This window comes from Ascidiella aspersa, chromosome 9 (genome assembly GCF_963924565.1).
Source record: "Ascidiella aspersa chromosome 9, kaAscAspe10.2, whole genome shotgun sequence".
Classification (NCBI taxonomy): Eukaryota; Metazoa; Chordata; class Ascidiacea; order Phlebobranchia; family Ascidiidae; genus Ascidiella; species Ascidiella aspersa.
This window is the reverse complement of record NC_139455.1, coordinates 4,648,903-4,672,675: the sequence shown is the minus strand read 5'-3', so window position 1 is coordinate 4,672,675 and position 23,773 is coordinate 4,648,903. Positions and strand designations below refer to the sequence as shown.

The following is a 23,773-nucleotide window of genomic DNA, read 5'->3' as shown; positions in this document are numbered from 1 at the left end:
TATCGGAATAAGGCCTACATTCATCGAAAGAAGGTCTAAATGGCCAAATTAACGCCATAACCTGTGGGTAGAGGGTTTTAGACGATAGGGGGCCATCAGTATGGCATGAGCCGTTTTGTTGACTACGTTTGGACGCCCTAGTCTGACCGGCGCCGTCAGGGGCTACTGTTTTTCCACCGGAATTTTGGTCCTGTTTGGGGTTATTGGTGAGTAATGGGTGGGGTTAGAAAATGGGTTAGTGTTGAAATTATTAGGGGAGTTAGTGATGTACTTAGGGGTGGGGTTCGGGGTTAGTTAAAGTGTTGTTTAGGCCAGATTCTCACGTTATAGGCCTTATTTCGAAGGATTTAGGACTTATTCTGATTTAGACGGTACTAATATCATTAGGTATCAGTCCTATTTTGGCCTTATTCCGAATTCTGTTTTATTCTGACGTTAGTTATCTCGGTCTTATGGCTGAAGTCCCATTGTATACAACATAATACATTTTTTGTTATTTCCGAGTGGAAGCCCTGTAGGCAGGGACGGATTAAACTTACTGTAGACCTAGACTTTTTTTTACTAAAGGCCTAATTTTGCAAACCAAGCTACAAAAACACACAAGGAACATATTGACTCGGCTCGGTCATTCGTTTTGAAGCCAAAACTGTATTTTACTGATACTGGATCTATATCACTATTAGCCTTACGAACATTTAACCTTAAAAAAATGAGGACCAATTTTTTCCAGAACCTATGCCAATAGCTTTAGTATCCTAATAGTTGGCGATATTAATAGTTTCATGCTCATGTTTATTATTATTAGTATTAAATAAAATGTCAAAAAAGCACAAGAAAAAAAAATTACAATAGGAAAGCTTTTATAGGCAGTTTACGACCATTTAGTTTTGTGTATCGCCGTATTTCATCTTTTTAAAGCCCAATATTGCCCGGAAGTTCGCACAGAAGATAGCATCGGGGCATTGTCGGCATATTTAAGTTGATAAATGGCATTCCTTGCACGTAAAAGAACACAATTCACAAATGTTTTGCACGGTTCATATTTGTGTACTCCCAAGAGTAAATGCCCGGGATGAAATACACGATACTTGTAGTTCCATATTTAACCACGTGCTCACGTTTTCCCAGAATAAACACGTCAGGACACAAATAAACCAGGTGGTATTCGGTTTCCGAGCCTTTTTGCAGAAAGTACATTGGTTAGATTCTATTTTACCAAACGATTAAAGGGAATCATTGCTTATCTTTTTTCAGAGAGGCGAGTTTCCTATTTATTGGTGCGCCCTCCGGTGGAATAAGCGACGCAAACGCGAACGCAGGCGAGGTATACCACTGCTTGGTTCCTGGCAACACTTACGGTGTCCAAACCTGCGGCCGGAACCTGACCTTTGGTGAGTTTTCCAACTTTTTGATAAAACGTTTTTGAGAGCAGTGTTACTTAAATGGGAATAAGGCTATGTGTAAAGCTTAATTGTGACAACCTGTATGTTGTTGCCCGTTTAGGTCTTGTATTTCTGTTATATATTCTATGGAACACCGCTATCAACAGAGATAAATACTTTTTTTGTTCAGTGAGTATTGCTAGTTAAACAAATCAAATTTAAAACACGACCGATGGATTAATTTAATCATAGATTGTTTTATGCCATGTATAGATAAAAAATATAAGTCTATTCCTCAAATTCCTAAACCTGTTTTTTCCTTTTTTTGGGCGGTATAACTAAACCCAAATAATACTTTAACATCACAACCAAAGGTTGAAAAATTACCTTCTGCCAACACAGTTGAAACTCGGCCCTATAACCTCCGTAGCGGCACCTGCTGCTCACTAGTGGAAACAGCTTGTCAAGAGGACTGTCTTTTGACCTAACTGACTTGTTAAGGCATTCCAGGCCTACGTTTTGGTCGATTAAAAGAAACCCATCTTACCTTATTTTCTTTACTTTACCTCAGTTTCGTGATAAAAACCTGGAAAGTAGGATAATATTGGATTGGGGCCAGAACCCGATACCAAGCGGTATTAACGATACTTGATTATCGGGTGTTATTGGTGCCCATCAGACACCAAATAGTTTGTGTTTCTTTCAGCCATGGTTTGTGATCTAAAGCGGCCTTTTATTCCTAAAGGTGAATTAAAAAATAGGTTTATAAACAAAGGTAAAAAAGGTAAAAAAATCTTTCGAACGCCACGGTATTTTGTTATCATATCGGACAGGAAAATGTAAAATATTCCCACCAGTTGTGAAAAACGCGAGCAAATTAAAAACTTTGCGCAGCCTGGAATAAATGTAAAAAGAGATACTCGGACGATTATTAGGTTTGCACTTTTTCGAACACTCAACTATACTGGATTTTGTTTACGTTTTATCGTAAAGTGTCGTCTGTTATGATTTTTGTACATGAAGTGTGGTAAGATAGATACTTCTACAGATGCAAATAGTATTAGTTTCTTAGTTAAATCTATTCAATAGTTTTTCAGTGGTTTAGTGACGCATTTATGCAAGACTTATTTTTTTATAGACAAAACCGGAGCTTTAGGAATCTCCTTATCCGCCAGGGAAAACAAATTGGTGGTAAGTAAACTTCAACCAATTTTTTTTGCCTGCTTATAAAAGGTGGCCAATCATGTGACTCTTCATTTTATGTGGCTCTTACGATAGAGTGTGTTTTAGTTTTTTATCATTTCTAGTGTCAGTTCTCGTTTGCCTGATTTTTGACCTATTTTACCTACTTAATTGCACAAACTTTCCGCGTCTTGCGCTAAACTCGCATTCCAATACAACTTTGATAGGACATCGCCCGTTTTAAGAAGCCAGCGAGCTTAAACCTCATAATATTGCGTCCTATGCTAGTTTGCTAACACCTGGCGGCCGAAGACTTTTGTCGCCCTACCCTTGAATGTATTTTAGCTTAGTTTCCTTTGCATATAGTTGCGCATACGACTTATACTTACATGCTTTTTCTTTTCGTAGTGTCAAGTCAAGATTTTAGAAACTTGAACAGCGTGCAGTGATACTAAAAAACTCTTAAATGTAGCCTACCCTATTTTTTTCCACATTTAATGTGTATAAGTATGGAAAGAAACGAGGTGATATTCATTTCTGTCAAAGTGTAAGTTGTGGCTTTTTGCCGTTAACCAAGTAAAACATGCGTATTTGGGCCTTTGAATGTTTGGCCCACTTACTCTATTTTAAGTCGCTAGTTTGTTAAGTTATTTGAATCCAAGTGTTTTTGGAAACATGGACATTAGAATAGCCTACTAAAAAAATCCTAATAAACAGTCATTGAAAAACTAAATTTCAAACAATAAATGAATTATTATTTAACTTTATAACAAACCCTGCTGATATAAACAAAATTTCAGCAAGCACATTTTAGCGTGAACTGTTTTACATGTCTGTCAAATATTTTTACATTAGGTGTGTGGCAACCGTTACATGTACACCTGCCCCAAAGACAACATCGAGCAACGGATGAATGGAGTGTGTCATAGTTACGTCATAGCGACTGATACGTCAAAAGAACTGACCAGTCCGTGTCCACACCGTGAGTCAGCCTAACGCTTTTCGTGACAATTATGGACTGTTGAAAACTATTTGCGTTTGAGATTTTCAAGCATTTTCAAAATATTAATTGTCGAGTCCAAAAATTAATTGTTGGAATAATTTATTGTTTGTATTTTTCAAAGGTGAGAGTCCAATAATTATTTATTGGAATCATTTATTGATTGTTTTTTCAAAAGTGGGAGACCAATAATAATTATTTGTTGAAATGTTTTATTGTTTATTTTTTGAAAAGTAGGAGACCAATAATATAATTAAATGCTGGAATATTTTAGTGTTTTTTTTACATACAAAACAAAATCGATTTTAGATTTTTAAGCGATTTTTTGCGATTGCTCAGAATATTGCTTTTCTGTAAATCGGCCTGATAAGCTAAACCGGTTGTTTGATGAAAAGTCCAAGTATTTTAACTGACTAGGGATGTTCGATAATATCGTATTGAAGCCGATACCGGATGTCAAGTGATAGTATCGGTACTCGTCCGATACTATTATGACGAAATTAATTTGTGAAAACAAACATGTTTTGCTATCCAACCTAGACCTTTTCTACCTTAAAAAAAATTCCAATAAAAAGAATTTCTAACTAAGACTACGACAAAAGCTTGTTTGTCAAAGCATGTTTGAAACCAGCACTGTGCATTGTTGAAAGACGGTATAAGCTTTACAAATTGTTGTCATGTAGAGTGTCCGAAGAACGTGTCTGCCCTGGACATATTCTTCGTGGTGGACGAGTCCACCAGCATCACAGTCGCCGATTTCGAGGTCGCAAAAGGCTGGATTAAAGACGTTGTCCGGGGTTTTGAGTGAGTATATAAAGTTCGTTTTGGTAAATCGCCTTGAAACGACACAGATGGTCAGATAATTACATTAAACTGATTCCTTGAATGCATCATGGTGCCGTTTGTTGTAAGGGTTTATTTCTCCGTAAAAATGAAAATTGCTTTGCTAAAATATAATTTTAACTTCAGAAAATTAGCAATTAGCAAAGAGTACGCAGATATGAAAAAGCGTATTCCAGTGTTGTAATGACCTAAGCCAATGACTGAACATAAGTCACTGTTTTCAAATGACTTAACTTGACTTGTGTTTTTTGACCAACATGACGTGACTTGACTAGTTGACAAGCTGTACTATAATGACTTGACTACTCCCCCTTTGTTTTTCAAATGATTTGAGTGGGACTTTAGATAAATTACTTATCTAAAAAGTGATTGCCGTTGTTAATAGAAAGAACCTTGCTTTAAATGTCCTGCGTAATTTCGTTTTCTCAAAAAGGTACTCTGTGCGCTAGCGAAAGTCTTTCAAAATAACTGTTGATTAGAACGTCGTTACATTTGGTTTATTAACACGACAAGTCAAGAAAGACATCAAGGAACGTTTGGCTAACAATGGCCATGTTATTAGGATTTATATTTTTATGATATCTTTTCAAAATATTCTCGAAAAACAGCATCATTTGAATAAATAGCTTGTCCACAACAGAGCAACCAGGTATTAAAACTCCTGTAAGACATAAGTAAGGGTATATGACTTGTGAGCTGTACCTGATATATTAGTAGGTGTTTGACTGGTCGTATGTCCCCAAGGGCGTGAGTTCGATTCTCATACGGGCATATTTCTGTTGACTTCAACATGCAGTTTACGACAGTGTGCCAAATCAACTAAGTAGCTTCTTTTTCTCTATTTTCGCAGAGGCCTTGTAAACAACGGTTCTGTTTGGGTGGGAATGGTCACATTTGGTACTTCAAGCCTACTTCGCTTCAACTTGGTACAGCGTACCTTTGCTCAGTTTACTGGTAAGCATTTGTCCGATAAGATAGGATCGAAGCCAATTCCCGTTGCCAAGGGGTAGTATCGGTAATCTCAGATACTAGGGTGTTATCGGCCCCAATCCGATACCAAACTGACAAAAGAAATTCAAATATGATTTTAAACCCTTTCATTTACAATTTACCACCTGGTTTAGATTTAACTTTGACTCTACAGCCAGCATTTCACCCATTTACGTAACTAAAAAAGTTGCATATTAAGTCGGACTCGGGACTCGCGTCACTTTTGAAATCTTACTCGAGTCCCGATCTCTAATCCGACTCCGCAGTCCTGCCCCAAAATTCGTTAATCGCAACGCCGTTTAACCGGAAAAGTTGGTTAAGTCGCATCTTACTTTAACCACTGGATAAAAGCAGTCCGTCAGTAAAATGACCCATTTTGTTTTTACAAAGACGTTTTAATTAAAACACTAAACAACAAAGCTTTTGGCAAAGGAATTACAAGTCAAGTCCAAATATTTTGCCCAACAGAACTTGTGTTAAGTCATTAAAAAAGAGTAGCTTAAGTCAAGTCATTGATTTAAGTTATCACAACATCGCTGGGCCGCGAACAATGCGCAAACTATTTTTAGACCCGCAATTATGACAATCTTTGGATTACAGGCCCGAAAAACCTTGGCGCAGAAGAAAAATTAAACTCGGCACAGTATGATTAAAACAAGTGCTGGTTAAGATTTTGAGGTTAAGATCATTGTTGTCGTTTTTTCAGCCGAGGTCGACAAAGTGTTCCGGACAAAGGGTATTACCCGGACGGACGCCGGGATCCTCTTGGCCGCATCTCAATTTGCCCTCAAGGCCCGGCCCACCGTCCCCAGCCTCATGATAGTGGTCACGGACGGCGACTCCGATTTTCCTGCTACTACCAAGAAGGAAGCTCAAGCTGCGAGGTTAATAACCAGTGAATATAATGTTGCTGCCAGGCATTGTTTTAATTGTAAGATTGTTCTTCCGTCAAAATTTTATCAAAGTGCCAACGTTTCGACCACCTATATTCGGACAATCTTCTTCAGGGCAATATAATTGCAATTAAAGGCGAAATCATACCTGACAAACGATAAAACTTTTATTTTGTCATATATATATATATATATATAAATAGATGTTTTCGCCTTTAGTTGCAAATATGTTGGTCGAAAAGTTGGCACTTTATTAAAATTTTGCCCGAGGAGTAAAATAACGTCAATGTCAAGTAATTTGTAAATTAACTTTAGTCAAAGCCAAGTCTTTTTGAATAAATAACAAGTCCATGCCAAGTCAAGTCCTTTTTAAAAAAATACACGTTCCCGTCGGATTTATGAGAAATAACTCAACTAAAACATCCAAAACGGCAATACACAGCAAGCAAACTGTTTTATGTGCAAACATTTAAATAAATACCCACAATTAATATAGAAAAAATGCTTAATGAAAACACACTTCATTTCAACCAAGTCATTTGTCTAAAAGAATTAAGTTAAATCATTTTCCCAAATGACTTAAGTCAAGTCAAGTCTTTGAAAACAATGGCTTAAGTGCACTCAAGTCAAGTCATTAACATATTGACAGTATAAGACTAAAATTTGAACATCATCGTCGTAGTAAGTTCAAAACAGGAATAACGCCTTGGAGTCGAAATAAGGTTTAAATCGGAAAAAGATCGAAACCCGTTGGAATAAGGCTAAATGCCAAAACAAAGTTTATAACCCTGTGTCTTCACCCGAACCCCACCCCTAACTTCATCACTAACTCCCCTAATAAGGTAAACCCTAACTTAAAATCCAACCCCGAAAAAAAAAAAAAAAAGTGACTTAAATGCACTTGAGGAAAAATCTAAGTCACCAAAAACACTGACACTTTATGCTTCGAAGTGTAAAGGGTTGTAAGAAAGAAGAAACGAATCGTTGTGTTATTTTTCAGAGACAAGGGAATCACGATGATGGCAGTCGGGATTGGTAGAGTCAAGGTGCAAGAGTTGAGGGATATTGCTGGTAACGAACAGAGGGTGCTGTACGTTGACGGCTTCGACCAGCTCAGCAGTATCCTCAGCAACCTTCGTCAGGTCATTCAGGAAACCGTGGTCAGTGGCCTCGAAGGTAAAGTCAGCGGTTTTAACACACACCTGAATACTGTATTTCGGCTATTTTAACTAGGTAAATGAAAAAAAAAATTCCTTTTTAGTATGTCAGCCCATTTTGTTAAATTCGCCCCAAAGGCGTCGTGTGTCCTATCGCACACTCGGAAATAAAAGTTTAGGCAACTGAAATGTTATAAATGAGGCGTTTTTTCGCTTTGTGTGAATCGATAACACCTTTTTAATGTAGATTTTTTATTAAGTAACAGCTCCAACCTAAAACTTAATCAACTAATTGTGTGGTGTTCTCAAGATAAATTTTATGACTTCACGTTATGACGTAATTTTGTGACGTCCTTCCACCAAACAAATATCCTAGATCCTCACCGGTTGTGGGTCACCTATATTCATAAAAAAATGAATAAATGTTATGACCGAGCTGCGACCCGGGATCCGTATAACCTGTTTGTTGTATAACTTTAATTTAAAGTTTTTCTCATCGTATTCGACACGCAAATTTGTACCGATAAATATCTTCAAGAATTTAATTTTTAAAGTAGATTTCAATATCATTAAATAAACTAGCTCTAGGTAAAGAAAAACAAAAAATACAGAAAATTTAAATTAGTTTGCATTTGTTGAACAGGGACAACAACCAACTTAACAAACGAGCTCTACCAATGTCAAGTTGGTATTTCGGGTTATCACGGAAAGGTAATTTGTTTTATTGTCAAGCATACTTTTGGTATTTTTTATTATTTTTGACTCTAAAATTTGCACAGGATAAAAAATGAAACCAAAATAATCGGTTCAAATCCAGGAAGTCATTGGATATATTTTGGTAGAAAAAAATAGAAAAGCTAAACGTATTCAAAATTTTGAAATATTTTTTTCTTGAAAATGCCAGAAAAGTTGGAAAAGGTTTCAGTTATCACTTTATTTCAGCATACAATATTTTTTAAATCAGTGGTCACCAAACTTTTTTCGAAAAAGGCCGGACAATTTTAAGGCCTGATTATCGCAGGGGGGATATCTCTCAGGATTTACGATCGCTGGTCGAAAATAAACTTTTTGTCTAACTTTATTAACTTAATAAGAATATCAAAGCCCATACAGAAGTAGGTATCATTTTGAACGTCGCCAGGACGGCCTTATCTGCTATCGGCGACCTACCTTCTAATCGCCGCACACCCGGTTTAGATTATCCACGTTTCCTTCTTTCTGATGTCTGTCTTAGCACTATATATACACCTACCATCAGTGACTTCTCTCTATGTTGAAAATGAATAAAGAGTTATTCGACACGTTCAAAATGATACCTACTTCTGTATGGGCTTTGATATTCTTATTACGTCTTACTACAACCTCCAACCATTATGCTCCAAAGTTTATTAACTTGATTATCACAAAAAAATATAAATATCTCTGAAATAAAAACTGTAGAGAGCCTTACCAAATTGCCCTACAGTTTACATTTCAACGAAATTTAGATTTAAATTGCATTCTGACAACAACTGTATTTCATCTTCATTCAGTAAATATGCCGCGAGCCGCAGTTTGCTAACTCCTGATTTAAACAAACAACAAGTATTCATCAAAGTTAATGTACTTTAAATAAATATTTATGGCGCTAAAAAATACTTCAGTTTTGGATCCATGTTGATTAAAGAGTAACGTTAACGCATATTTACTCGACAGGGTGGAAACTTCTACACCGGCGCAGTCGGTTCCTTCGACCGAGTCGGATCCGTGATCGAGTACGCTCCGAGTTCGGTCGAGTACGGCGACTCGCTCACCTTTGCCGAGCTCGGGATTGTTACGCAAACAGAGAACGTTACGTCACTGAGGGACTCCTACTTGGGTGAGTCACGCAAAATGAGATGACGCTGCGTGTTTTGACGCGATGTTTGAATAGCATGACAATGGAGAAGTGTGACGTAATAACTTATAAACCGGGTGACAAAACGGGAAATGTTATTTAGGGATCACAAAACCATATCCGCTACGCTAAGTGAATTAAAGCGGCCTGTGGCATATTTTATTAAAAAAGATAAATACAGTTAAAATGTTAAAATGTTGTCCAATGCAATTCAAAACTCAATTTTGATGACGTTTCAATCTAAACGACTATTTATTAAGGCTCACTACATTTTCATTGGAAAGTTATTTATATTTTCAATATTTTTCGGATCGTCAAGTTGTTAACGTTCGACAATTTTTTATATCCTGTCCGCGACCCTTTTATGAAAAAAGTTTGTTGACCCCTGCGTTAGGCTAATAAGGATTATCGTATCTGTCAAAAATCGCTTCTTTCAATGCCTTAAGTGAATAAAGTAGGCTATATAGGTAAATTTTTTACGTACCATTCGGTGAATTTAATTTATAATGTATTTTGCGGTTTACCTATGGTCAACTTGTTAGCAAACTTGGCAATAAAATTGTTTAAAAAAGCTTTACGTCCGATCCTATTAGGGATGTCCGATAGATTTTATCCGATACCGAGGAACGATATTTTCGACAAAATCCGACCCCATACTAAATGACGTCATTAACGTCCTTAAAAAGCTAAATGGACGAAATTAAAGCATTTAGGAAATTGTTCAGGTTATTTCGGCAAAATTAGCTTTATTGTTAGCGAATTTAGTTAATTCAAGATGTCAACCTACTATTTTTTTTATTAAATTAACGTTTCAAGAAAACAAATGCTTTGTTTAATCGCAAGTCATGACTAAACTTCCTGAAATAATTTGGTATTGCATACCAACCTATCTAATGAGTATACCTATACATCCACTTGGCATCGGTTCTGACATCATTGGACATCCCTAGATGCTAAGAAACACTCTATCTTTAGAACTAAACAGATTTAAAGCAGGCATATATCTCCACTAAGCATTCTTTGCGCGTTTAAAGCTTCAGGTACAAACCAGTCTATCCTTGTTTGCAGGATATTCAGTGTCCAGCGGCAACTTTCTCGGTTCAGATGCGGAGCTCATTGCAAGCGGAATGCCTCGCTATATGACTCGGGGACAGGTGAGGCGAGATAATATTTACAAAACCTATAGGCTCGAAAAATTCTAATTGAAAGTGTGTATAACCAGTTGCATTAGGAAGAGAAAAATTGTAGTTTAATGTTAACACGTTTTGCATGGCTTGCTTCGCACTTTTTGATATTTTAATTGTCCTCCCCGTTTTTAGGTTTATTCGTGTCTAAAATGGCTGAAATCTTCGTTAGACCTTGTTCATCTTACTTTAAGGATGTAGTTATTTACTCTTAACAAGGCAGGAAAATCTGATTTATAATTTGTACTGGAAAAGTCGAAGTCGTTAGTTGCCCAAGATGATTTAAAATTGGTAAACTCGGTCAATCAATACCTCACCCGCAAATAACCACAAAACAACATCTAGCAAGCAAATTGTTGCAAGTGGAAAAAAACAAGATAAATAGCTAAATTTTATAACAAATTTTTTTATAAAAACATTTGATTTCTATCTAGTTATTTGACTTAATGACTTGAGTCTAAGTCAAGTCATTTTGCCAAAAGACTTGAGGTAAGTTATTTCATTTTACCAAAAAGACTTGAACCAAGTCAAGTCATTTTAAAACAATTACTTAAGTGCCATAAAGTCAAGTCATCGACTTATAAGTCATTACAACACTACAAATTTGATCTAGAAGTTCATGCCAAATGAACGATATGCAATAGCCTACATTTCCGCATTGATTAAAAATTACCATTTACTTCAGGTCCTGTTTTATCCGCCATTGCTCCCCTTAACCTCTGCCACAAACAACCACTATTCCCTGCACCCGTTGGGCAGTTTGTGGCAGATTGGGGCCTACTTCGGCCAATCCCTTCTGGCCATTGACCTCAACAAGGATTCGTACGATGACCTCCTGGTCTCGGCCCCCCTCTACTCTGACGTCACCGGTTTCGACCAGGGGAGGGTGTTTGTTTACATGAACGACCCGAGCAGACCCGGACCACGGAATTGGGTAAATACGCCGATAAATGCTTGTATAAACTAAAGCAGTTATACGCATTTTCTTCATTTGCGGCGCACTAACAAAAGGAAAAAATCGTCGGCACCCCTGCCAAATATGTGCCAGATTTAATCGACAAGACACATAAGCAAATATCAAGGCATTGTTAAAGGAATGTTTTATGTTTGAATGTGCCCTAGGCGCAAAATTGGTGTAATGCACCCTTTATCTTTTAATTTTGCTCTATTACGGTCGACCAGCAAACCTGGTCCGCGGAATTGGGTAAATACGCCAAAAAAACACTCGTATGCACTTTGGTGACTCCATGTCAAAAAAATCATTCCGTTTTTAAAATAATGTAAATCGTCTAAAGATTTTTGCAGAATTTTTCCACAGAATAGTTTTGTAAACTGGAATGCATTTCATATTGAACTTGTTTTCTTTTGTCGAAAAGTAGATGATCCATTTTCAATGTATAATTTTTAAATTGCAATTAACATATTGTCAATAGTTGGAATGTCATATAAGTAAGTAGAACCTACAGTTTTCTGATGACATTATAATGGAATGCTGTACTAATAAGAAAAAAAAATCATTACATTTATTTTAATTTTAATATGATTAACCACTAAGAGGTATAGTTAAAATGCAATGGACCTTTAATATAAATATAAGCAACATGTTTTTAGCTTTAGCTTTCAATGCCTATATACCTGTTTTATTTTTACAAGTTAGTTTTTGCAAAGTTTGTTTTACCCTCATATAGTGTTTTTTTTAAGCTCACCTCATCCCCAATTATTCTCTCCGGATCAAACGCACTTGGGGCTAGATTTGGTTATTCGTTGGGGTCGGTGGGCGACGTGGACCAAAACGGATATAATGACGTCATCATCGGTGCCCCCCTGGAAGAGGCCACCCCCACGAGCAGTGGAGCCGTCTACATTTACTATCTGTCGGCTTCTGGCATCACGGAATCGCGGAAACAGGTAGAAACGTTGGTCTGTGGCCTGACTGCATTCATGATTTGAGGCCGCCAAAGATTAACACTAATTTATTTTTTGGCTGAAATCCTAGCCGATATATACGGCAAAAATGGACATTGTGTTTAGTAAATTCACTACCCCGGCGATATTCCACGCCAAATGACGTCATTCGATGATTTGGGGCAAGCATTACACGCTAAAGATCTCTGGCGACACGAGAATGCAATTGGGGTCTGTGGTAATAAAATAAAAATATTGCTAATGAGGAAAACTGCCTAAAACTGAAATTTGCAAAGCTAATCGAATTTATTCGCTATGGCTGCAGCGTCATACTTAAATGAATATTGATTTGATTGGTTTTTCTCGTCAGTTGTAAAATTTTATGAGTCATTTGAAGGATGAAGTTAAGACTGCAGAAAAAATATTTATTGAAATGGTGATGTTAAAACTGTTTATATTGAATAGTGATGTTAAAACTGTTTATATTGAATAGTGATGTTAATACTGTTTTATGAATGAAGATTCCATTAGAATTAAGAATTGACGATGCCATTTCATAAGGCGAAATATATATTTCTGTAATAAGTTTAGGAAATGAATATATGTTTTATACATGCTTTTTTATAAACAGTCTTAACAACTGAAACGAAAACAAGAATCTTTCTTTAACATTTTATTGTCTGCGGGAGATGCCTTACTTCCCAAAGTGCTTTAGCTCATTTGAATGATTTAATATATTACTATAGTAAAACGTAGGGCTTGAAGTTTATTTCGATTCAAATTCTCGTTTCGAACCATATGTCTCTTAACCAGTCAAAATAAAACATAACCCAACCATCCAAACAGTCAAAGTTTTTTTTTCGACAGAGAATTCTCGGCAAGTCCCTGAACGTCCCGCTCATCCAGTTCGGAGCTGCTGTCTTAACTGGCAGGCTTAACGGAAGCCACGTCAACTTCGACGACAAATACCCGGATGTGATCACCGCGGCGCCCTCCAGCGACACGGTGGTAGTGCTCAGGAGCCGGCCAATCATCGAAGTGACGTCATCAGTGACGTTGCACGCCAGTGACGTCAACGTTATGGCGTGCGCGGCGAGGTACAACGAAAGCTGCTCGACTGTTAAGGCCTGCTTGAACGCTAGTCTGAGGAATTCGCTGGAACAAGCAAACTTCGGTAATTCTTTTATGAATGAATTTCAGCATTAAACTATTGTAGGACGATCTTTTTCTTTTTAGCTGAAGCACTGCCCTCTAGAGTTTCAATAAAAATGGCATTTATAGGGCGGACTTCTTTCAGTTGCTTTTACTGGTCGATATTATATAATATACGTATACTTTTATATAAGTGTTATAAAACGAAAAATATTTCTGTAAATAAACCCTTGTACAAATATCCATTATAACAAAAACACCTTTAATAATTTTATTTATTTTGGTTTGACTTTTTTTTTTTAAAAGAACAATACTTTAACAAACCCCTACATCGAGGGGTTATCAGACCCTCTTTTCAGATAATAAAATTCACTTTAAGAATGTTCGAATAGGCTATATTTTTGTATATAGGTATGTTGTTTTTATTATATTTTTACCAATGTGTTTTGATTAAACAAATAATTTTGTACGCTGATTGGTTGGCGGTTTATTTATAGTGTTTTATTTTATTTATTTTTTTTATTTTTAGTTTTTGGAAGAAAATATATTTTAGTCTTTTAAACGGTTGTTGTCTTTATATTTTCATTATCCATTTAATTTAGTTATTGTTTGGTGGTATAGTTGCTAAATTAAATGGTATTCCTATGGGTGTATATGCTGGTTTTGTACGTAGTTTGGTTGACTAATGAAATATTGGTTCAAAGTACTAAACAAACCACTTTTTAATAAATTAGATTAAGCATCAGTTAATACAAAAACCAGATGTTTACGTATTTCCGCTTCAGCTTTTGATTTATATTTCAGATTTTAACGTTTCAATTGACCTCGACTCTTTGTTCGGCCAAGCTAACTTGAAGCGGTTTATAATCTTCGGGTCCCAGGTCTCGACTCAGCGAAACCCGAACGAGATGGTCGGAAAGGTGCAGACGTGCATTGAGTACGATGTACAGCTGAACGTGAGTGTCATTTTGAGCCTGTCAATTGTGCTCCCGTGTATCTTAGCGATTTTTAATAGACGCTTACTAGTCATTTGCCCGGCCTGTTTTTTGTGTGGATTGAAGGCCCAAGAAAACTGCAGACTGGCATGGCGAACGCCTTTAAAATGTCCACAGTTTATTTACAAAATCATTTTTAAAATAACATTCTTTCCATTGAATACCGGCTTCTTTTTTCAAATGATAGTCTCTCTATATCCTATGCCAAAGGTTCTGGAAGGATTATGCATACTTTTGTATTGACAAAACAAAACATGTTCTTGTGACATGCAGTAGTCCTAGTGTAGAAGTTCTTAACCGGGAGGAATTCCCACTCCGGAGGAATTTTAGGGTTTCAAGGGTAGTTTTGGATTTTCTCCAGAAAGCACGTTTTAGTCGGGGGTGACAAAATGATGCCAGCTAGGAGCAGAGCCAATTTCAAAATAAAAAAAACACAGGTCTTTTTCGCAAGCGAGACTATAAACAAAAGTGTAGAGCTCCTTTTTATTACGTCACAATGCGCTCTGTGTACTGTCGGCATTTAATACATATTTATTACAACTATAGGCCTCCATATATGTTGTTTTCATCAAAATATAATTTAGCAAACTAGATTACTAACAATTATAGTAGCACCCAAAAAGTTTGCACTTTTAAAGAGATTATGTACTATCTTCGTATTGACAAATTTTCTGGTAATATTTTTTTAGGGAAATTTGGTTTTAAATATCGGTTAAAACGGTCCGAAAAAGTTAAGAACCTTGGTCTAGTACTCTAGTCCAGTGGTCGGCAACCGCCGGTCCGCGAGATGTATATTAGCGGTCCGTAGCAGGGTTGTCAAAAAAAAAATGTTGATTTAAACAAAAAAATGTTTGTTTGATTGAACTGTACGAGCTAACCTCAAAATGTCCAAAACAATTAATTGTGTTTTTACATTAAAAACACAATTTTAACTTTTGTTTAAATATACATCACGGTTGATCGATATGATAAAAAAACACAATTAGTACCAAATTCTCGTTGAGGATCAAAACAATTAGTGTGCTGTGACCATATGAGTTACATGGCACGCAAAATCCAAAAATGCATATATTTTTATTGCAAAAAGCCAATCTGGCATGTACGTATGAAAGTTTTTGTATTAATAACTTTAGAAAGTGTCGTGTAGGGTCTGCATGGTAAGGGGGACTGAACATACATCATAGCAAAAGAGATTTGAAATACATTATTATATATAATACAAACTGGGACTTTAAAAGAATGCTTTATATATATCTTTATTTTAACAAGCTGGTGTAGGAATAGGTAATAATTGTAGGCTATACAAGTGTAATTTCATGGTACAAGTGTAATTTAAGATAAAACGTAAATGCCAAAAGTTTTATTTAGGCCGCGGGCTGGGTTCAATTGCTTGGCGGGCCTAATGCCAACGGCGGGTTTCATTAGGTTCAATAATTCCTAAATGGGAGCATCTTTTTGCGGCAAAACAAGCTTAAAGTTCGCATTGAAAAAAGTTGTAATAAATTTTTTTTACTGAATATTTGTTGTTTTGTAGGCTGGTCCGCGACATAGTTTCAGTTTTAAACCGGCCCGCAGTGCAAAAAAGGTTGCCGACCCCTGCTCTAGTCTATAGTGGGACCTAACATATATTGAAACGAGTGTTTTAATTGTTTGAAGGGATCGCCGTTTGTATCATATTTTTTTACTGTGTACATACGCAATGCCGTTTATTTATCAAAGTGGAACTGAGTCTGCAAACGAAATCGAAAAACTATAGCTATTGACCGGAGCCTATAATCAGTGACTGATTTGTTTTTGCTTTATAGAAATTTTCCCTGCGAGACCACAGCACACAGGCCCTCTGGTTCCAAACAGCACTGAGAGCGAAGTTCTCCTTCGATCTGACCAATCAGCACAAGGATACAGACTTCAGCGGCGTGCTGGATCCCGTGGTCGATCACTTCTCGAGCGCTGATTGGTCGATTCAAACTGGCTGCGCGGGAGGGAAATGCGAGCACGACTTGTCTGCGACCGCTTCCTTCTCGTGAGTTTAAATGGGGATGAATACGCTAAGTTAGACCAGGCAGTTAGTGCACCCCATTTATATATGTTATAATCTTTGTGTGGCTATTAATGGTAAGAAATATTTCATACGCTATTCTAAGAAGCCTCGTGATCTGACACAAAAGTCTAGGGAACGGATTTCTTTGAATACATTTAACCAATTTATTATTATTTTTACATTGTCCTAATATCTTCACCTTTTATTCATATTTTGTTTATTTGCCATTGTCAAGCTTGTGAGACAACATCTCATTACAGGCTATGTTTTTCCAGCAATCAATGTCTTAAGACAAACCGTCTTACAAATACTAGATAAATACTAGGTAAAATTTGTTATTAGTTGAGAAGCAACATATTATATAGTTATGTATTTTTACGATCCAAAAAGCAATAGATTATACAGTCTTACTTTAAATGACTGAATTCATTTAAAACTCAAAATCTTTTCCATTACCAGAATATCGTCTTCAGTTGAGCCACTGGTGTTGTCCAAGAACACAGGAACTTTGTCGGTTTCGGTGATTGTCCGTAACCTCGGTCCAAGTCCGTCCTACTTCACCAAAGTCAACATCACATCGGGCAGTTTGTCAAGAAGCAATGTAAAAACAACAGAAAGCAATAGTGCTGTTTAAACTAGGCTTATACCTTATTTCCTTTGCCTAAAAAGAGGGCAGTTTCACCTGAAAAGAGGTCAAATGTACAATGAAATTAAAGCTTTTTTTTAAAGGAATTTAAATCGTTTGGTACGGATATTCAGCAAATGAACAGCAAAAAAGAAAAGTAAAGTTTAATTACCAGAATCAGAAGCCACGAATGTTTGGAGTTTGATCGATTTGTTCAATAGGTAACACCCCTTATAGGCTTATACCAAAGGGCACGGAATGATGTCACTCTGTTGAAAGCAACAAAAAACGCAAAATGCAAAAATAAGGTCATTCGATTGTAAACCATGTACAATTATTTCTTGACGACATATTGCGCTATTTGTACTCAACATCAATAGAGCACAATCATAAATTCACCCCCAAAAATTCAAAGAATCCAATCTATTTTTCGACAGTGTTCAGCATTATAAGTCGCACCCTGATTTGGAAAACTGTCCTATACCTAGTAGTATCATGGTATGACTAAACTTAATATTTACAGGTAGTTGGGAATTGCGTGAGCCTTATTGATGACGTGTCTACTTCCGGTCAAACGGTACTTACCCTTGTGATGTCATCACCGGTTCTTACTGACCTCATGGAAGTTGGAGACGCGGTAAAATATTTTGTATTGTGCATAATAAAAGTACTTTATTTCAAATATTAGTAAATAAATTTGAGCATTGTTTTTACTTCACTCTTTTTACTAAGTACTGCTTTAGTTTACTCTTTTACTAAATACTGTATTTACTTTACTCTTTTTACTAAATACTGTATTAACTTTACTCTTTTTACTAAATACTGTGTTTACTTTACTCTTTTTACTAAATACTGTATTAACTTTACTCTTTTTACTAAATACTGTGTTTACTTTACTCTTTTTACTAAATACTGCTTTACTTTACTCTTTTACTAAGTACTGTATTTACTTTACTCTGTTTACTAAATGCTGTGTTTACTTTACTCTTTTTACTAAATACTGTTTTTACTTTACTCTTTTACTAAGTACTGTGTTTACTTTACTTAAAAAACCAAAATCCTTTTAGAAGTATTTGAACCTAAATCACACTACCAACTTGTTTGGTTTTATGTTAATAGCTCTGATCAACATTTTTTCAGTGTCAATTTTTGGTTGAATACGATCTTCGTTCATTGACCACGAATGCAACTGTTGACAATATCACCATCAACGGGCTGGTTTATTCCAAGTGAGTTTGATGGCATTGATGTGATTTCTAATTACATTTTCGTTGTAGTTTGAATTGATATCAATGTAATCGTTTTTACTTAAATTACAAAGGTAAATGACAAAGCTCGCTATGAATATCCATATAAAGAGGCATTTGGTTTTCCGTATATTACGTATTGGGTTTAAAAACAAATATTTTTTCAAAATTTTATCGCCAAATTTTTACTTGGCCGGCATTTTGTTCAGCCTTGTGGGAAACACGACCTCCATTGATTCCAACCCAAGCAACAACAGGTTCCACTTCACGAGACAAGTCCGCTACTCAGCTGCACTTCTACTTGGAGGGTTGGTTTTTAAAATAAGCACAACTTGAAACGCGTCGGATATGTTCGACTGAATCGTTTGGTCTAAACACAATGAAAGACGGATTTTTGTTTGGGATCGCTATAATTTTTTTTGACGTGATGTCACAAAGTTACTTCAATCAGTGACGTCACAAATTTACTTCAAATAGTGGCGTCACAAAGTTACATCTTAACGTGACGTCATAAAAGTAACCTTAGGTCCTTAGGAAAACTATACAATTCGTTTATTTTTGTTAAAGTTTAAGGTTTCAGAGTTGTTGCTTGCAATACAAAAGCTAGGCGCGAAGCGATAAAATGTCTTTGCAATGTTTATATTGTTTAAGTTGCTGAAACTTCCATTTTCGAAGATGCCAAAACACAATACACTGATTCGCGCGTAGCGGGAAATATTTTTGCATTTACGTAGCTAAAATTGACAGAAAGTTAAGTTTGGAAGGCATAGCCACGTGCCAATCCCCATGGATCTGTCCCTTGCAACCGTCCGATTTATTCCTAATGACTGCCGTTCTCACTAAAATAACCTTGAAAGGCGATAAACCAAACCAAACGCTTTACCATTTTTTTTTATTTTATCTTTAAAACGATACAGTAATTTATTTGGTTTAATTTGTAACGTGATATGGTTGGTAACATGCTTTATGTTTATGGAGTCTCGACTTAGTCAATCAATCATTTTCCTAATATACATAAAGATCTTCTTCTGAAAATCAAATCGCTTTCAACCGTTCTTTGACGCCCGACTTCGCCACAGACGTTAATGACCAAGTGCTTGGAGGTCCGTCAACCAACATTCGTCACACACACTTTGTAAGTTTTTACCTTAAGTTTTAGGTTCGTTTTTAGGTTCTACTGACTGTATTTTTCATAGGCAGGTTAAACTGAAGACATTTAATTTGACCTATAGCAATTCATATTTTACAGCGAAATAGTATTATATTTGGATGTAATAGTTCATGCATTTTATTCCAAAAAACAATAGCTTTAATATACACTAGTTGAATTTACTTAGTTACAACAGTCATATAAAATAATGTAAACTAGAATTTTAACGATTGCTTTCTATGGTGGCTTTAGACAGAGGCAATATTTTTTCATACAGAACAAAGGGTGGGCAAATTTATAAAACCTAATGCACCCCCTTAAACAACTATATAATATGCTTCACCAGATTAATGGATTGGGACCCCTGGTAGTCAAAACGGCAGTGATGACACTAACGTGGCCAAAATCCCTCGGAGTTCATCCACTGTTCTACCTCTATGATTTCCAATGTCAGGTATGGATGTTTTTAGTATTAAAGCTACACTTAAGGACGGAGGGCTAATTATTTATTTTGCTCTATTTTTATTTTTTATTGTAAAAATGTCTCCGCCAAGACTAAAGAAATCTACTCGGCCACTTTTCAGATTCCAGAATTTTTTTAAACTGTATAATTTCACTCAACCAATTTTTGTTATGTAACGTAAACATTTTTTTATGCAACAAATAACGATTTACCATGGTATCTGCCCGAAAAAAATTAAAAGCTTGACTTTTATTTTTACTAAAAATACTCATCGCTAACTTAATTTGGTCTCCTAAGTTTCAACATCGCCTTCTTTAGGGTGAATGGAATGTAATGCTTGCAATGCAATACATAACTAAACATTGAAAAATTAAAAAATGCCGATAAGTATGACATATAAGATCTTTAAAAAAAATTTTTTTGGCAGCCGATTGAAAATTGCCTGTGTAATGTCGAGGACAAGGTAAACCCCCTTGGGTTGGCAATCAACAACCAGACTGCCGGAAATCAAGTCAATCTGATCTTTCCAGAACCTTCTGCAATCGTGCTCAAAAGTCAACTGGCAAGAACTAATTTTTTTCAAACCTAACTAAAACTGATTGTATTACTATAGCATATTTTTTAATGAGATAAAAGTGTGTATTTTTAATTTGCTTTTATGAGTAAAGACGCAACAAACTGCATCTTTAATACTTTTTTACGAAATTTCGTGTTTTTTTTGTTGACCTTCCCGGTTTCGTTGCAGACGTGTGATGACGTCACTTGCGGGACGATGACGTGTTCGTTAAAGGACATGACGTCAAGCACCAAAGTGACGCTGGTAGCTTCGTTCAAAGTTTGGTTGCCCACTTTAGCGCCGGTGAGTTTTATTGATATCGAGTAAAGCGTTTTTTGTAAGAGAAGTTCGATCTGCCAAAGAACAAATTAATAAGCCAACTTTCCAGTTAGAAATCACTTTAAAATAAAGCATATAGTTGAAAAATGGTATTTTAAGTTTGTCCGGTTATATGCGCCTATTTTATTTACGTTAGCTAAGTCTATTTAATGAGTGGTCTTAGGCCCACTCGGGCCCGCCATAACATTTTTTGTAACTCGTCCGGAAAAGATTCTTTGCAGTAAAAAGTAAACAAAGCAATGTGTGTCGTTGTTCGCCAATATTTATATCAAATTTACGGCCGTGGTCGGATTAAGGGTGTGGCCACAGGCAATGGCAAATTATATTTTTGCAAACTTTTAATATATAAATACAAAACTTCTTCTATTTAGCTGCATGGTAATAGCACGATAAGGTGCATAATTGCATATACTATGGCTTGTTGCGCGGTGTAAACTCAAACTCTATAAAGTTTATTTGTTTAATTAAGCTATGAAAGCTGTGACTTCAAACTATTTGCGAATCTCTTTTATGTGAATAATATTTCACGTAGACTTTTGAATTTAAAAAAAAATTGCTGATTTAAATCAAATAAGCGCATTTTTTGACGATTATACTCGCACCAGCTGCAGTTCGCTCGAGAACAACAAGTGTTTTAGGATCATTCGTTTTAAAACGTCATGTTATTACTCGTTACTTAGTCCACAGCCTCCGTTAAAAAGCGATAAAATTTTATTTACGTGGCCCGTGATAATCCATTATACAATAAATAAGTTATAGGCTACGTGCTTTATTGTTTTTGTAGGAATCGGTCAAGACCGAAATGTTCAGCGAACTGCTGGTAAACGCCTCGGGACTTCCCCTACACCCAGATGCACAGATTTACAAAAACAAAGTAAGACATTTTAAAAATTGTTATATGCTTTGCAATACGTGTACGTTTTTTCTAGGTTTTTTCCACCGGGAAATTTCACACTATAGCTGAACAGTGTATATCTAAAGAAGTTGTCTGTAATCTTAATTGCCTAAACAAGTTATAACAAAACAAACCAGATATAATTTTAAAAGTTTTTTTAAGATTTGTTTTCTTTAACTCACTACCTGAAATTGTTTTACGAATATATATGTTAAGTTTTTCTTGAAATTTACGTGCAGTCAGACTTTCAAGGTTTACCTCTAGTACCCACTCCAAGCAAATCCCAAACTATTTCATTTGAATATGTCAAAACAATCTAGCGGTAGCAAATCAATTCAGTATATTTGTAGAGTTGCCAAAACCGCTTTATTCGCACAGGTGTATTATAAAAAGTTTTTCTATCCATTAATGATTAAATCAACCATAAAATACCTTACCCTCAAATTGAAGTAAACTACCAATAAATAAATTTGCTTTTCCTTATACATCTTCTAAGGTTGCCAAAATGAATTAAACATTTTAGAACTGGGGGTCTAATAAAACAACTGTATTTGGATAGGTATAACGTAATAAGAATATCCAAGCCCATACAGGAGTAGGTATCATTTTGAAAATTTCGAATAACTCTTTATTCATTTTCAACATCAACATGGATATGTATAGTTTATAAAGTTTTTCTATCCATCAAATTAAACCATAGAATCACTTGCTTCAAATTATCCAATCAAAAGTGAAAAATTACCAATAATTAAAATTACTTTTCTGTATACATTTTTAAGGTTACCACTGTAGTTCGATCCACCATTCCAGAAAGGGAAGTCTACAAACCTCCTGAAACCAACATCGGTGCCATCATTGGAGGGGTTTTAGGGGGCGTGGCCATTCTGGCCATTGTGATCCTAGTTATGTGGAAGGTAAACTTTTCTTTCTTGGTACTTTTTTGTGTGTTGACCCAATGCAATAATTAATCTAATTTTATAGACTAGAAACGTGCTTTTATAACTGAAACATGGGTATTGCTATATCGCTAATAAATCGTGTTTACGGATTTGTTCAGCCATTTTGTATTTATTTTTTAAAATTTGACCGACACACATAATATTACAAAACATTGATGCAAAATTTGGATTATTCTGTCTGTTGCAACAATTAACTTGATACGCGAATAACATAGAAATTCCTGTTTACCATTCGAAATATAAAGAGTTGTATATTCCAAAAAGGTTGTGTAAGGACTTCGTTTTGACCAAAATATGTAGAAAATCTCGCGAAAAGACATCTCTACAACATTAGAGGAATCAGGTGGCACTGTATAAAGACAAATTGTATTTGATTCTCGACAAGCTTTCGCACAACCGTGCTTCATCGGGTCAAAGTATCATAAAATACAATTTGGCTTTATACAGTGCCACCTGATTCCTCTATTTAGAATTAGACAAATACGGCCATATACAAAGATCTCTACAACATTGTATCAATAACTGGATTTTTTTGAACTTCAACAAGTCACTTTTAAAAAAACTTAATTTCGTTATCGTTGATCATGTAACATCGTACCTGAACGCTTAACGACATCACATTAACCCAAAAGCAGGTGGCTTTACCGACTCTATGTGCTTTATCCTTGTAATGCACGCTTAGACCGGATTCTTCAAGAGCAAGTACGGCGAAATGACGCGTGAAGCTAGACAAACTGAAGATAACGTCCAACCGAGCACAGCAGAGCATCCGTACGAAATCGCAAACTAACGTTGTATCGGATGTCATCCAGAGTTAGGTCACTTGGAATTTGTAATTGTAATTAATGTAGGGGAAGGCGGGGCAAAATGGACCCCTTAAAGCAGGGGTTCTTAAACTTTGTTTACCGCGGACCCCTAAATAACTTTTTTGCTTCGCAC

The 23,773-nt window shown here is 35.9% G+C and overlaps 1 protein-coding gene across 1 annotated transcript; it reads left to right on the top strand.

The window, feature by feature from the left end:
* The first annotated feature begins 3,073 nt into the window (after positions 1-3,073).
* LOC146131985 (integrin alpha-1-like) lies at positions 3,074-23,624 on the top strand. Its single transcript, XM_083397168.1, has 25 exons — positions 3,074-3,088; positions 3,420-3,546; positions 4,248-4,368; positions 5,258-5,361; positions 6,104-6,281; positions 7,291-7,466; positions 8,091-8,158; positions 9,143-9,305; positions 10,392-10,477; positions 11,193-11,441; positions 12,209-12,415; positions 13,280-13,586; positions 14,369-14,520; positions 16,365-16,582; positions 17,060-17,201; positions 17,749-17,862; positions 18,366-18,454; positions 18,682-18,780; positions 19,493-19,607; positions 19,969-20,076; positions 20,513-20,647; positions 20,831-20,944; positions 21,765-21,854; positions 22,655-22,789; positions 23,517-23,624. Exons 1-25 carry the CDS (start codon positions 3,074-3,076, stop codon positions 23,622-23,624), a joined length of 3,420 nt encoding a protein of 1,139 aa, XP_083253294.1.
* Positions 23,625-23,773: the final 149 nt, after the last annotated feature.